Genomic DNA, 16,996 nt, shown 5'->3' on the forward strand with positions numbered 1-16,996 from the left:
TCTCTTCCGGGCCATAAACAACCCAGTCAACCAGGTACTGGAAGCCCCTGCCCTGTGGTCGAACCTTCAGGAGGCATCTTACCGTATATGCTGGCTGGCCACCAATAACCCGGGGGAGGGATGGGCCTGGAGACAGAAGACAAAGGACAGTGAGACACAGGCTTAATCCTAGACACATGGAAGGTAGGGTGAATACGGAGTTTACGGGGTAACACAAGACGGACAGCAGTGGAAATCAGGACTCTGGAGATGGACCAATGAACCGGGGTACCGCTTGCGGGACTCTACCCGAAGGGGCAGATCCCAAGTTAGAAGCCGTACCCTCTGCCCAATGTGGTAGCGGGGAGCTGGGGTCCGGCGATGGTCCGCTTGTCGACGATACTTGGAGTTGGTCTTGAGAATAACCACCCTGGCTCTTCTCCAGGTATGTCGACAGCGGCGGACAAACATCTGGGCCGAGGGTACGCTGACCTCCTGCTCTTGTTCAGTTCAGGGAAGAGTAGTGGCTGATACCCCATGGAGCACTCGAAAGGGGAGAGTCTCGTGACAGAACTGGGAAGAGTGTTCCGGGCATACTCCACCCAGACCATTTGACGGCTCCAGGTAGTGGGGTTAGTTGAGACCAGGCACCTTAAGGTGGTCTCCAGGTCTTGGTTGGCTCGCTCCGACTGACCGTTAGTTTGGAGATGGAATCCGGATGACAGGCTGGCCGACGACCCAATAAGGTTGCAGAATGTCTTCCAGAACTGAGACAAGAACTGAGGACCCCGATCGGAGACCATGTCTACTGGGAGTCCATGGATCCGGAAGAGATGCTGCACCATAAGCTGGGCTGTCTCCTTGGCAGAAGGTAGTTTGGGGAGAGGCATGAAATGGGCGGCCTTGGAGAACCGGTCGACTACTGTTAGAATGACAGTGTTGCCATCAGACCGAGGGAGCCCAGTGACAAAGTCCAGAGATATATGAGACTAGTGACGCTGAGGAACCGGTAGTGGCTGCAAGAGGCCAGAAGGAGCTTGCCGAGGAGTCTTGTTTTGAGCACACACAGTTGTCTTGTCTTTGGCTATGCCGGATTAAGTTATATGTTATTCTATAAAATAATTTATCCGTAATTAATATTACCTGATTGAGCTAATCATGTAAATGTAATTAACTAGAGAGTCGGGCACCACGAAAAAATATTTATAGAGCTGTTATCTTCCGAATAAACTCTTAAAGACCTAGTAATATTTTACATCAATAGCAGTCCATATTAATCGTCATCTTAATTCAGTCTGATCTGAAAGTTGTAAATTCTTGGTTATCTGCACGAACCCTGGCTAACAATTTGAATCAGCAATACAAAATTGGGTTTAATCATTTATTTACTAAATACCTAACTAATCACACAGAATCACACATAAACATAATTAAATCATGACTTGATTACAAATTGTGTCATAAAGGAAAACGTCCCTAGCGGGCGGAACAGATATGACAGCTTGTTACACAAAAGAAAAGGGGCTGGGTTTGAGTGAAAGAGCGTGAAGACTGAGGAACAAAGTGAAGAAGCTGTACTATCGTAAATACAGTATCTTATGCATTCTAAATTACCGCCCATTTGGAAAAGAAAAATGCAATAAATATTTACTCTTCGGTAGGTTGGTGGTAGATGGAAGGCTGTGTTGCCCAACCGAGTCCTTTGAAGAATGTCTCTGCTGGTAAATTGGATACATTGTAGTAACGTCGTTGTGTGGTAGACGGAATACTCTGTCTGTGCCTTCCTAACTCTTGGTTGCGTCTGCTGTTGCTAACTCAACGGCTAGGAGGTATCACTTCTGTAGTGAATAAGAGTTCATACCATTCGCAACCAAAGCTCACGCTGATGTTGGCTTCATTCTGTAGTTATTATCTGAACCATTCTGACATAGGACCGTCGTCCTCACGTCCTCGGAACAGGAGGTTACATTTTCGTCAAGGGCCTATATAGGAAGGGAGAGGAGGGCGTGTTTGAACTTTTTTATAGCCCTTCATGAGCAGAGCCCCTATCTTATGAAAACCCAAATCTCACATTTTAGAAGCTAAAATCACATTTCATCCCATCATGAATAATTTCATATTCAAACATTTAAATTGAACAACAATTCCATGTGAATCCGATAACTCTGATGTGTAGACTTTCCACTGTAGAGTTTATGTCATCTTATCATTGATGAGAATGTCTCAGGTGACAACCGAACTGACATCATATTCATTAAGTACCACCAATATAGTTCATTTCCCCCCACCTTCTGATGTTTCCAGAATCTCTATGTTAACCAAGGGTTTGCAGATGTAACATCAGTAGGGTAGAGAGAGAAAAAAGGGGGGAAGAGGTATTTATGACTGTCATAAACCTATCCCCCAGGCCAACGTCATGACACAGTGCATGCGATGACGAAGGTAAAGACATCAGGGACCATTGTGGGCCACCAGAAACGTTGTCGAAGGAAGGCTAGTGCACAACGGGACCCTGGATGACAGGTCAACCTGTTGGAATGAGCCCATTCCAGAACCCGGGACCGGACTGGGTTAGGGACAAACAGACGGTTAGCCGGGCCCCCTTCAGGTCCAGGTTGGGAGCGTTGCGCCTCGCAAACCAGGTTCTCAATACCCCAATCCACAGTGGCAGCAAGCATCTGGTAAACAGGAGGGCCCACCGGGCCTGCCTTGAGTTAGGGCGCTTGGCTTAATGGAAATATTCCAAGTTTTTATGGTCGGTCCAGACCAGAAATGGCTGTTCTGCTCCTTCCAGCCAGTGCCTCCACTCTCAGTTGCCAACATCATAGTTCCTCTCAGCAGGATTAAGACGATGGGACAGGAAGGCACAGGGATGAAGCTTCTGGTTCTGGGCAGATCGTTGGGACAGGATGGCCCCCACGCCAAAATCCAAAGCATCCACTTCCACCACAAATTGACGCGAGGGGTCTAGATGGATGAGGATGGGTGCTGTTGTGACTGATGCTTCAGGTCCACAAAGGCTTTGTCGACAGCTGGAGTCCATTTGAACGGTACCTTGGGGGAGGTGAGTGCCGAGAGGGGGGCTGCCAGGGTGCTGTAATCCCGAATGAAACACCGGTAGAAGCTTACAAACCCAAGAAACAGTTGAAACTGCACCCTGGACATTGGTTGAGGCCAATCCACCACTGCTTTCACCTTTCCAGGATCCATCTGAACATTGCCTTCAGCAATAACATATCTCAGAAAGGTGATAGAACTCACACTTCTCGGCTTTCACGAACATTTGGTTCACCAGGAGGCGCTGAAGGACCTGTCTGACATGGAGTACATGTTCTTGGGCAGATCGGGAAAAAAACAGGATGTTGTCCAGGTAGACGAACACAAACCGGTTTAGCATGTCCCGAAGCACATCATTGACCAAAACCTGGAAGACTTAACACCCTGATTTGCTTCATAATAGCCTTTAACCCATGGTCGGGGCATTCCGTCAAGGAACTGAGCCCTTCCAAAAGGCCCTGTAGCAACTCCTGATGTCTCCCAATGGTGGCTCCCTGCAGGGAGATAGCTTGTCGGAGCTGATCCAAGTCTGCTTGTAGATTGATCAAGAAAAAAAAACGGAATAAATTTTAGAATAAGACTGTAACGTAACAAAATGTAGAAAAAGTCAAGGGGTCTGAATACTTTTTGTAGGTAGTAGTAATGGGAATCCTAGTAACCACCAAGTAGCTCAGATTGTCACTGGTCATTTCTCCTTTCTTGCACATGCTTTTAATTTGTTCCCATTCGGACTCTTTATATATTAGACTATAGGCCTAATGTATGTAAGAAGAAATGTAAGTTGTGAAAGCCAATTATTGTTATCATATGCCTTATTCATATAATATGATGTAATTCCCGTACAATTTTGATACCAATATCCCTGAGATGAATGTTGTATAATGTCATGATATAACTTTTTTTCAGGTTTGAATGAGACAATGTATTCCCCTAACCTTATTCTTTCAATATAGTTATTGTTGAATGACTATTACATTACAAATGTAAGACTTTCTAATATGTTTTGGTGCCAGTCAAAAGTTTGGACACACCTACTCATTCCAGGGTTTTTCTTTATTTTTACTATTTTCTACATTGTAGATTAATAGTGAAGACATCACTATTAAATAACACATATGGAATTATGTAGTAACCAAAAAAGTGTTAAACAAATCAAAATATATTGTAGATGTTAGATTCTTCAAAGTAGTCACCTTTTGCCTTGATGACAGCTTTGCACACTCTTGGCATTCTCTCAACCAGCTTCATGAGGTAGTCACTTGGAATGCATTTCAATTAACAGGTGTGCCTTGTTGAAAGTTAAATAGATTGAATTTGAATCGGGTTTTTAGGGCGGCTCTAAAATTATGGCTTGCAGTGATAATGCTAAAAAAATGAATGCATTCAGTTGTACAATTGACTAGGTATCCTGCAATTTAACGTACAGCGTCAGAGGGGTCAGTTTTTTCAACTTTTCTCCAGTACATTCGGGCCATTACCATGTCAATCAATGCTTGAATAGAAACATAGTTCACACCCCAGATGTTGATGCCAACAGTCGCTGTAATCCCATTAGTTTTCATTGCAGCCTCGTTTGAATGCAGCGGTTGCGCTCATTTGTACTGAATGGGGTTAGTCAACAGTAGCTGACTAACTAACATTAGCCAGCTAGCTGGCTAGCTTTATTGGTGTTGAGACATGAGTATGAAATTGTAATTCTGATTGTTTAATGTTTTAGGGACTCCTGAGAAACCAGGAAATCAGGCTCTCATCTTGTGAAACAGTGGATGTAATGAATCTAGCTATCTTAAGCATTTACTGCAAATTGAATGTACAATTTTGTATCTAATTTCTTTAATCTGCATTGATCTGATAAACACAGGACAGGTGTAGTATTTCATCAAACGAGAGACTTAATTTCAACCAGTAGAGAATGTGAAACGATGTATTGAAAGAAGTACATTTCCCAAGTGTTATAAATACATAATACATGCAATATCAATATTATAATTGTAATATTATATTATAAATACAAGTTCAATCTGTACTTCAATGCACATCTGGTGTGCATTATAAAAGCAGAGGAAGAAATAGGAGGTAGTGAGAGAGGTTTAAAAGACAGAAAGGGAAAGAGGTAAGAACAGAGGAGCAGGGAATACAGCATATGATTAATGGATCACAGTGCTACCCTAATATTCTCTCAGTTCATCCCAATTACATAATAGTGTCTCTAGTGGTGTCTCCTAACCAGCCTTTGGCTCCCAGTCGGCCCGATGGTTATCTTAAGAGCGGGTGAGTGGCGATGACTGGACTGGGGGTTGGCATCCTCTCTCACATCAAAACACACCTGCAGATGAGAGACAGATGGAGAGAGAGAGAGATAGCATTTTTAAGCCTTGTGTTTTTTTTTTTATTCTAACACTGTCAGTCATCATAATCATCAGGAGGTGAAACGCAAAACTGACCTTGGATCATTAACTCTGGGACTACTACACCTCTATCTGTATTTCAATGTAAAGCATCTCTTTAATAATGCTTCTTGTTGACCTGACCAAGTGACCTCTCACCTCTGATCTTGCCGTGCCCTCTATGTAGGCAGTTCAGATGCGGGAGGGGTTCACCGACACAGCTGATATAACCTAGAGGATTTACAGAAAAGGGGAGAGAGGGATGAAGTGAAGGAGAGAGACTGTTATTGAGAAAATAAGGTAGTTAAAGAGACAGTACTCAACAATCTGTGTGTGGCCTCACCTGGTATCCACACTAAGTGGTTGCTGAGTACTTTGTGCTGAAAAACATGCACAGACAACTCAAGGACCAACACTATAGTGTAGTTCTAGAAATAATGAAGTGGCTTTGTGTTCATGCCTCTCTCTCCCTCTTGCCTATTCTTTGAAGTTATTAGGAGTCCAATTGTTCTACATTTTTTCAATATGGGTGACTTAAAATAGCCTGTTTTGTTACCTTAACAGCACCCTCACCTGAGAAGTAGAAATCAAAAGGAGAGAAACTGAATAAATAAACTGAATAGGAGAGGAATTGAATAACTGCAGTTGACATAGCTAAGTAAATGGAAGAATACTCTTATTGCACTTAAAAGAGCCATCCACATTGTGCATAGTGTAGTCTATGGAGTTGCCAGAAAACAGCACCCTCCTTGAAGAAGTAGGAGGTGAAGATCTCCCGCACATGGATTGCCTCTCTTGCTGCGTTGTTGGACCCCATCCTTGAAACGTCCTGCAGAGCAGCAGACACGGCGGCAAGTTGGTCCTCATGAAGTTATGCAGGACACAGGTAGCCTTCACACGCCTGAATTCCCCCAGGAGGCAACCCAGATGGCCCTGGTCAAACAACCTTGCAGTGCCCTACACGGTAACTGTAAGGAAATTGTTTTGAAGGAATCTCCAGTTACAAGGTATCTGTAGGAATATGGAAGATAATGTCATTATTAGAATTGTACATCACCAGGTCATTGTGGATTACTAAAGTATAATATCCCTTATAACAAATCATGATAACATTGGATAGATAGATGCATGTGCACACACATTTTTAGCATGTGACAATAGCAGGATCATATCAAATATAGCATCATAAATGAATACATAAATACCACTTGAAGCTTGATGATGAGTTGACCATTTGAATCAGCTGTGTAGTGCTGAGGCAAGAACAAAAATGTTCATCCCTTTGAGTCCAGGACTGAGAACCACTGTTCTTCATTGGGAGCACTTCATCTGCAGACAGGCTTTCACAGCTCTCTGTATCTGAGGATAGAAAACCTCACAAGAAACAGACTTCATTATACTCAAGTTAGACCGCACTGAATATTACATTACTATTATCTCCGTCCTCACTTCTAAGGTCTGGAACTACACAAAAGTACCTTTCCATTCCAGATTAGTCTACTCTCTCACTTTTACAGTTGGGGCTGCTATCCTTTCACCCTCATCCGTGGCTATTAGCTAGCTACCTTCAAATGCATTTGGAGTTTGTTTTTTACAGTGATAAACACATCAAGATAGCTAGCTAATATGAAGTTAAGTAGCTGGTGATATTTAATTAACTTAGCTAGCTATCTATACAGTATGTAAAGTTGGCTAGATAGCTTGCTAGCTATGTTAGCAGCTAATTTGAGTTATTTTTTTTACATTTTCGAAATGTGTCTACTTACTTGAATAAGTTCTCCAAGCCATGTGGACAGTTGGTAACAGGGCAGCAAAGTTTGTTTGTCATCAGAGCATTTTAGAGCATATTACTATTGACAGTACATGTGAATAAATTCATGAAATGGAGAATGGATTAAACTATTTACCCATTTAATAACCAGACCTTCATATAAATTTGCGATGCTTATGTAACAGTATAAGTTTAGACCGTCCCCTCGCCCATACCCGGGCGCGAACCAGGGACCCTCTGCACACATCAACAACAGTCACCCACGAAGCATCGTTACCCATCGCTCCACAAAAGCCACGGCCCTTGCAGAGCAAGGGGAACCACTACATTAAGGTCTCAGATCAAGTGACGTCACCGATTGAAATGCTATTTAGCGCGCACCGCTAACTAAGCTAGCCGTTTCACATTCGTTACACTCACCCCCCTTTTGACCTTCCTCCTTTTCCGCAGCAACCAGTGATCCGGGTCACGGCACCAATGTAACAGTATAAGTTTAGACCGTCCCCTCGCCCATACCCGTGCGCGAACCAGGGACCCTCTGCACACATCAACAACAGTCACCCACGAAGCATCGTTACCCATCGCTCCACAAAAGCTGCGGCCCTTGCAGAGCAAGGGGAACCACTACTTTAAGGTCTCAGAGCAAGTGACGTCACCGTTTAAAACGCTATTTAGCGCGCACCGCTAACTAAGCTAGCCGTTTCACATCCGTTACACTTAATTCTTGACGCACAATCGAACGCGCTGCCATATGCTGCCAGCACGCCCACAAGCAATCCACTCTGGGCAGCCTAAGCGGCACGCAGCAATTTACTGTGTGCTAATGTACATGAGCCATCAGTCGCAAAAACCATCAAGTAACAGAAACATCTCAACATCAACTGTTCAGAGGAGACCTTGTGAATCAGGCCTTCATGGTCTAATTGCTGCATAGAAACCACTACTAAAGGACACCAATAAGAAGAGACTTGCTTGGGCCAAGAAACACAAGCAATGGACATTAGACGGGTTGTCCTTTAGTCTGATAAGTCCAAATTTGAGATTTTTGGTTCCAACCACGATTCACAGTTCCAGTTAGCTGGTGTTCTAAAGCCCATTGTTTCCATTCCCCTTTATTGAATTGGGAAAATGGAAAGGAAAAGAGAGGAAATTAAAGTTTTCATAACATCAGAGACAGTCTTTAGACGTGTGTGTGAGTGTGTGTGTTTGTGTGTCTGTTTGCCAGGATAGATAGCTGAGTTATGACAGTTAAAAGGTCCAATCTGCTATGCAAATTCTGACGTGTGTCTGACGTATCTACACTTACCACCCAGCAGAGTCCCTTGAGCAGTGCCCAGCTTTGAACACACACACACACACACATACACACACACACACACACACACACACACACACACACACACACACAGTGAAGGTGTGAACAGCCCTGTGAAACATATGGGGCCATTTTCACCTTGACCACCAGGATAGTCAAACACATCACACTCTCACACATGCGCTGTCAAACCTGTCAGATTGTGTGTGTTCACCCATAGTGATTCGCTATGGGGGGGGGGGGACGCACCTGTCTTTGTGTCTGGTTCCCTCAGGACATATTTAGGGGTTGCGTTGACACACAGGGCAGCATGCCACTGTTAAACCTGTCATTAATGTCTCTCTCTCCCTCTATCTCTTTCTCTCTCTCTGTCTTAGTATGCATATACACTGAGTGTACAAAACATTAAGAACACCTGCTCTTTCCATGACGTACTGTAGACTGACCAGGTGAATCCAGGTGAAAGCTATGATCCCTTATTGATGTCACTTGTTAAATCTACTTCAGTTAGTGTAGATGATGGGGAGGAGACAGGTTAAATAAAGATCTTTAAGCCTAGGGGACAATTGAGACATGGATTGTGTATGTGTGTCATTCAGAGGGTGAATGGGCAAGACAAAATATTTAGGTGCCTTTGAACAGGGTATGGTAGTATGTGCCAGGCGCACCAGTTTGTGTCAAGAACTCCGACGCTGCTGGGTTTTTCATGCTCAACAGTTTCCCGTGTGTATCAAGAATGGTCCACCACCCAAAGGACATCCAGCCAACTTGACACACTTGTGGGAAGCGTTGGAGGCAACATGGGCCAGCATCCCTGTAGATCGCTTTCGACACCTTGTAGAGTCCATGCCCTAATGAATTGAGGCTGTTCTTTGGGCAAAAGGGGGGGTTCCTAATGTATTTGTAATGTTTGGTATACTCATACTTTCACTTATTTACTTGTATCTCGTTTCTGCCCTTTTAAGGCATGTCAAAACACATAGCCCTATTCTCATTTGATGTCACGTGTAGCATTCTTAGACAAAGATGAAATCATGTACAGTACCAGTCAAAAGTTTGGACACACCTACTCATTCCAGGGTTTTTCTTTATTTTACTATTTTCTACATTGTAGAATAAAAGTGAAGACATCAAAACTATGAAATAACATAGTTGCCTTAATGCCTTGATGACAGCTTTGCAAACTCTTGGCATTCTCTCAACCAACTTCATGAGGTAGTCACCTTGAATGCATTTAAATTAACAGGTGTGCATTGTTAAAAGTTCATTTGTGGAATTTCTTTCTTTTTTAATGCATTTGAGCCAATCAGTTGTGTTGTGACAAGGTAGGGTGTTATACAGAAGATAGCCCTATTTGGTAAAAGACCAAGTCAATATTATGGCAAGAACAGCTCAAACAAGCAAAGAGAAATGACAATACATCATTACTTTAAGACATGAAGGTCAGTCAATCTGAAAAATGTAAAGAACTTTGTGAAGTCGCAAAAACCGGCTTCTGGCTCTCATGAGGACCGCCACAGGAAAGGAAGACCCAGAGTTACCTCTGCTGATGAGGATAAGTTCCTTAGAGTTACTAGCCACAGAAATTGCAGCCCAAATAAATGCTTCATGAAAACCAAGAAACACGAGCAATGGACATTAGACCGGTGGAAATTTGTCTCTGTTCTGATGAGATTTTTGGTTCCAACCATCGTGTCTTTGTGAGACACAGTGTAGGTGAACGGATGATCTCCGCATGTGTGGTTCCCAACATGAAGCATGGAGGAGGATGCGTGATGGTGTGTGGGGGCTTTGCTGGTGACACTGTCTGTGATTTATTTAGAATTCAAGGCACACTTAACCAGCATGGCTACCACAGCATTCTGCAGCCATACGCCATCCCATCTGGTTTGTGCTTAGTGGGACTATCTTTTGTTTTTCAACAGGACAATGACCCACACACCTCCAGGCTGTGTAAGGGCTATTTGACCAAGAAAGAGTGTGATGGAGTGCTGCATCAAATTATCTGGTCTCCACAATCATCCGACCTCAACCCAATTGAGATGGTTTGGGATGAGTTGGACCGCAGAGTGAAGGAAAAGCAGCCAACAAGTGCTCAGCATATGTGGAAACTCCTTCGAGACTGTTGAAAAATCATTCCAGGTGAAGCTGGTTGAGAGAATGCCAAGAGTGTGCAAAGTTGTCATCAAGGCAAAGGTTGGCTACTTTGAAGAATCTAAAATCTAAACTATATTTTGATATATTTAACACTTTTTGGATTACTACATGATTCCATATGTGTTATTTCATAGTGTTGATGTCTTCACTATTACTCTACAATGTAGGAAATCGTTCAAATAAAGAAAAACACTTGAATGAGTAGGTGTGTCCAAACTTTTTACTGGTACTGTATGAGGAAGTTGTCTGTAAGTTGTTTTTGCCATATCGACTTGTGCTGGAATGTTGCTAGGTGATAGAGGGCATCATGCATGCCAATGTGTTTCCCTAAATATATCTTGGAAACTTTCCCGGCATTTGGAGCCAATGAAACTGAATGAAATCATTTGAATAGTTATGCTTCTTGATTATATCTTGTATTTCATAATCTCACCCACACACATAGACATCATGAAACACACACACACACACACACACACACACCCTCTCCACCCCCATACCCCCCCCCCCCCCCCCACACACACACACACACAACACTCCACCTAACAGCCCATCCCCACATGCCCTATCTCAAGCCACTCTCTCTCTCTCTCTCTCTCTGTCCTCTCCATAGAAAAGTGTAAAGGAAGGGATCCTATTGAAACAGACCAGTTCTTTCCAGAGATGGAAGAGGAGGTACTTCAAACTGAGAGGCCGGACACTTTACTATGCCAAAGACTCCAAGGTAACTAGTTTATAGGTTTAACACAACTATTATTATTATTTGACCAGGCCCAGACATTTCTTGGATGTGCAAGCTGTCACTTTTTTCACATGATTAAGTATGTGGGTGTAGTTAAAGGTTCAAATCATTTCTGAGTAACAATGAAATACTTTACTGCGATTTTTTTCAAGCAAAATGGTCTAAAACAAACAAAAAATGATTCTTGGCAAAGACAGATTTCTCAAGAAAATTTTTTGTTAGGACTGTCTGGAAGTGGTCTTAGTGGGGAGGGGAAAACTGAAAACTAGTTGTTATTGGCTGAGAGGTTTGGATTTTCTTTCTTATTGGTCTATTAACTAATTTACCACCTGGTGATGTCACCAGGCAGACCAAAACTCCATCCCACCAAAACAGGCTGAAATTTCAGGCAATCTTTTCAAACCGCTCTTACACTAAACGGGTATAATCATAATTGTCACAATTCCCCAGTATTATTCCAACCTCATAGTGTGGAAATATATATAAAACACAGGAAAATCCCATTTTTGACTTCACTGGGCATTTAAGACTTTTTTCATTCATAGAGGATGATTAGATGCTGTCTGTTTTGTTTATGGTTGTGTTTAACTCGGTTACATTTTTTTGGTTGTTGTCCATCAGTCTCTGATATTTGACGAGGTGGACCTATCAGACGCCAGCGTGGCCGAGACCAGTACCAAGAACATCAACAACAGCTTCACGGTAACCATGATGACACACTACGTCTACCGTAACCATGACTACAGCTACACAGTAACCATAATGACCACCATGACTACACATTTCCAATTTTATTACACTCTTCACTGCAAAACTGTAGGACTGTGTAAGTCTTTGTAAATCTACAGTACTTTGTATTCTTATACAGCCTGTCCCTCCCTCCCTATCTCTCTCTCTCTTCCTTTCCCTGTCTCTCTCTCTCCATCCCCCACCCCTCCACCCTCTCTCTCCAGGTGATCACTCCATTCAGGAAGTTGATGCTGTGTGCTGAGAGCAGGAAGGAGATGGAGGATTGGATCGGTGCTCTGAAGTCTGTACAGAAATGGGAAACGTATGAGGTAAACACTAGTCCTCTCATCCCTCCATCCCCTCAAGCTTTTATCTTTTCATCCCTCCATTCGTTCATTCCTTCTCACCCTTTTGCCTTTGACTATACTTTTGTTTTATTCTACAGTCCTGTTTCTGGTATTTACCTGTTCATTTCGAATACATTTAGTGGTAGCAGTGGGTACTTCGCATCAACTAAATTGGTAGCATTTAGCATTCAGCCATTTCGTACCATTGGTACAAAATGATATATTTGTGTTGTATTTGCTTTCATACAGTAAAGTGAAAACTCTCAACCTCTTTTACACATTTCAAACCAATACGTTTTTCCACCAACTTTAGCATCCCACCAACTTTTTACTGATTTTTCAATATAAATGAAAGGTATTGCCGGGACAAGGCGTCTGCTTTTATTTCCGCCAACTGACCTAGCCATGATTGCGGTAATGTTCTGCCTACAGCTTAGTATGAAATGAAACCGTAATGCTGAGACGGCATAGGTATGCACTACCTAGGTATGCACCAGCTCTTGATGGTTGCTAGGCAGCGCCCGTTACTACTATCCTCCTGCCAGTTCTAAACTCTAAGAGGCAAGTCACTTCACCCATCTCTTCTCATAGCCCACCACATGCACTGTTTTCTTAACCACAGCTGGATGGATCCATAAAGAATTACTGTGGTAATAAATATTGTAATAAAGTAGGCTAATGCAATAGCTAAGCAATAGCTTACCCGCCTATGTTCAATTATTTCAGCACCGTTTCACGTTGCTTTGAGACAATTATAGGGACTCATCTTGATGAATGAATCAATGTCAGATTTTTCTTGTCACCGAATCTCCGTTTGGATATTGGTTAGGCTACAGTTAGGCTCTGGACATTTTTGCGGAGTTGAGGTGGGTGTTGCTTATGATCATCTTGTTTAGTTGGCTCATTCATTCGCGCTGATCAGAACATTTTGCCAGCATGTTATGTAGCTTAACAAGTGGATTATTTTGCTCTTCACTCGCAGTCGCCTAGTAGCCTAGGCCTCCTCCCAACCAAAAGCCTGTGACTTGTCTTAATCAATCAATGTGATTTTTGTTTCACTGAATATCCATCTGTACATTTGGTTAATTCCCTGGCTGGGTAAATACACTATATAAACACACAAGTGTGTGGACACCCCTTCAAATTAGCGGATTCGGTTATTTCAGCCACACCCGTTGCCAACAGGTGTATAAAATTGATTACACGCCGTACAATCTCCATAGACACACATTGGCAGTAGATCGGCCTTACTGAAGATCTAGAACTAGAACTGCCCCGGTCAACTGTAAGTGCTGTAGTTGTGTAGTGAAACGACTCGGAGCAACAACGGCTCAGCCACGAAGTGGTAGCCCACACACACTCACAGAATGGGACCGCAGAGTAATGAAGCGCGTAAAAAATCGTATGTCCTCAGTTGCAACACTCACTACCGAGTTCCTAACTGCCTCTGAAAGCAACGTCAGCAACATAATAGTTTGTCGGGAGCTTCAGGAAATGGGTCTCCATGGCCGAGCAGCTGCACACAAACCTAAAGTCACCATGCGCAATGCCAAGCGTGGTGTAAACCTCGCCCCCATTGGACTCTTATGCATTCTCTGTGATGAATCACGCTTCACCATCTGGCTGTCCAACGGACGAATCTGGTTTTGGCGGATGCCAGGAGAACGCTACCTGCCTGAATGCATAGTGCCAACTGTAACATTTGGTGGAGAAGGAATAATGTCCAGTTCAGAAAAATCTTAGCGCTAAACCATACATTGCCATACTTTCCTGTTTCAGCATGGCAATGTCCCCGTGCACAAGGTCCATACAGAAATGGTTTACCAAGATCGGTGTGGAACAACTTGACTGGCCTGCACAGAGCCCTCAACCCCTTCAAACACCTTTGGGATGAATTGGAACGCCGACTGCGAGCCAGTCCTAATCGCCCAACATCAGTGCCCGACCTCACTAATGCTATTGTGGCTGAATGGAAGCAAGTCCTCGCAGCAATCTAGCATCTAGTAGAAAGCATTCCCAAGAGAGTGGAGGCTGTTATAGCAGCAAAAGGGGTACCAACTCTATATTAATGCCCACGCTTTTGGAATGAGACGTTCGACAAGCAGGTGTCCACATACTTTTGGTAATGTAGTTTAAGTGGAGTTGGTATAGCTCATCTATTAATTTGCTCATCTATGACTGATCAGAAACATTTTGCAAGTGTAGGCCTATTATTTAGCTCTAAAATCCTGCAGAGGTTGTGAAATATGAACACAAGACTCTTTTGAAAATAGGATTTCTATTATTTTCTGTCACTATCATGATGAAGATACTCTCTCCCTAACAAAGTGGAATGTAAAGAAAGAGATGAAACATGGACAACAAAAAGCATGGGCTTGGGCTCTGTTTCAAAATGTCCCTTCTTTATATGACAGCGGATCTACACGTTCCCGTGACAAAAGTTGTGTGGGTAAAATACTATTTGTATTTTATTCTGTTATATTCCATTATATTTTTACTACAAAATATACAGTGGCCAGTTTATTAGGTACACCCATCTAGTACAGGGTCGGAACCCCCTTTAGCCCAAGAAGAACCTGAATTCTTTGGGGCACGGATTCTATGTTCAGATAGGCTGTGGCGTTCAAACGTTGCATTCCCCACACCATTATACCACCATCACCAGCTTGTACCATTGACACCAGGCAGGCCATGGACTCATGCTGCTTACACCAAATCCTGACTCTGCCATCAGCATGACGCAACATGAACCGGGATTTGTTGGACCAGGCAATGTTTTTCCACTCCTCATTTGTCCGGTGTTGGTGATCATGTGCCCACTGGTGCCACTTCTTCTTGTTTTTAGCTGATAAGAGTGGAACCCGGTGTGGTTGTCTGCTGCAATAGCCCATCCGTGATAAGGACCGACATATTATGCGCTCCGATGTGCCATTCTGCGCACCACTGTTGTACTGCACCGTTATTTGCTGCTTGTGGCCCCGCCTGTTAGCTTGCACGATTCTTTCCATTCTCCTTCGACCTCTCTCATCAACGAGCTGTTTTCGCCCACAGGACTGCGGTCGACTGGATGTTTTTTGTTTGTCGCACCATTCTCGGTAAACCCTAGACACTGTTGTGTGTGAAAAGCTCAGGAGGCCGGCCCTTTCTGAGATACTGGAACCAGCGCGCCTGGCACCGACCATCACACCACGCTCAAAGTCGCTTCTGTCACTCGTTTTGCCCATTCTAACGTTCAACCGAACAGTAACTGAATGCCTCGATGCCTCGGTCTGCATGTCTGAAGAAACTAACCCTTTTCGTGAACGGGGTGTTGAGTGTGTTGACTGTGATCGGGGCGGGTGTGTCTCGTCTGTTTAATGAACAAAATAACCAACCTTTGATTTCATTCATTTGGATGTAACATAACTGAACTCAAAATATGCCATTCTAATTGTTTTGAAAATAAATTGTATTCGTCTTAAAATGTTTCTTAGGGCCTGCCTAAACAAATTTAAAATTTATTTATTTTTGACGATGTATATTCACCGGATGTAATAAAATAGATGCCCACCCACATCTGCACATCAGTAGCACCACTCATCACGTCATGCCGGCGTTTGCACGGGAGGTATAAAAGGCTTATGCTGGCAAGAATATGGTATAAATGGACCTATCTGTCAGGGGGTCATATAAACATTGCCCAATTTCTTTTACAGGCAAAATACCGTAAATCCTATGTGAAAGCAGTATTTCTCTCTCTCCCCCCTATCGTGCTTCCTTCTTGTAGTCCTGTGTGGTTTAGTTGGTAAGAGCATGGTTGTCGTTTCAATTCCTACAAGGATTATCACGCATTCTTAAAAATGTACTTACTCCTTGTAAGTGGATTTGAGTAAAAGTAGCATATTCTTCTCTCTCGCTTCTCTCCCTCCCCCTCTCTCTCTCTCTCCCTCCCCCCATCTCTCTCCCTCCCCTCTCTCTCTCCCTCCCCCCATCTCTCTCTCTCCCTCCCCCATCTCTCTCCCTCCATCTCTCTCTGCAGGCCAGTCTATTCAATATGGAACATTTTTCTGGGATGCATAACTGGTACGCCTGCTCCCACGCCAGACCCACCTTCTGTAATGTGTGTAGAGAGGCCCTCTCCGGAGTCACCTCCCATGGACTGTCCTGCGAAGGTACACACACACACACACACACACACAGACACACACACCACCTTCTGTAATGTGTGAGAGAGGCCCTCTCCGGAGTCACCTCCCATGGACTGTCCTGCGAAGGTACACACACACACACACACACACACGGACACACACACCACCTTATCTAATGTGTGTAGAGAGGCCCTCTCCAGAGTCACCTCCCATGGACTGTCCTGCAAAGGTACACACACACATACACACACACACAGACACACACACCACCTTCTGTAATGTGTGTAGAGAGGCCCTCTCCGGAGTCACCTCCCATGGACTGTCCTGCGAAGGTACACACACACACACACACACACACACACACACACACAGACACACACACCAC

General features: G+C 43.6%; 1 protein-coding gene across 6 annotated transcripts in view; it reads left to right on the forward strand.

Moving 5' to 3' along the window:
- si:dkey-172j4.3 (diacylglycerol kinase delta) overlaps positions 1 to 16,996 on the forward strand; it is a 109,264-nt gene that overhangs the window by 59,112 nt on the left and 33,156 nt on the right. For 5 of the 6 annotated variants that reach the window (XM_036957730.2, XM_090214375.1, XM_036957731.2 and 2 more), the window contains 4 exons: positions 11,280 to 11,390; positions 12,030 to 12,110; positions 12,362 to 12,466; positions 16,503 to 16,635. In XM_036957730.2, the coding sequence (XP_036813625.2) occupies positions 11,280 to 11,390; positions 12,030 to 12,110; positions 12,362 to 12,466; positions 16,503 to 16,635 (430 nt within the window). Of the gene's footprint in view, positions 1 to 11,279; positions 11,391 to 12,029; positions 12,111 to 12,361; positions 12,467 to 16,502; positions 16,636 to 16,807; positions 16,944 to 16,996 lie in introns of those variants that run through there. The other variant, XM_090214374.1, reaches the window with a different exon arrangement.

The sequence above is a fragment of the Oncorhynchus mykiss genome, chromosome 21, assembly GCF_057628025.1.
Source record: "Oncorhynchus mykiss isolate SJ-2025 chromosome 21, ASM5762802v1, whole genome shotgun sequence".
Classification (NCBI taxonomy): domain Eukaryota; kingdom Metazoa; phylum Chordata; class Actinopteri; order Salmoniformes; family Salmonidae; genus Oncorhynchus; species Oncorhynchus mykiss.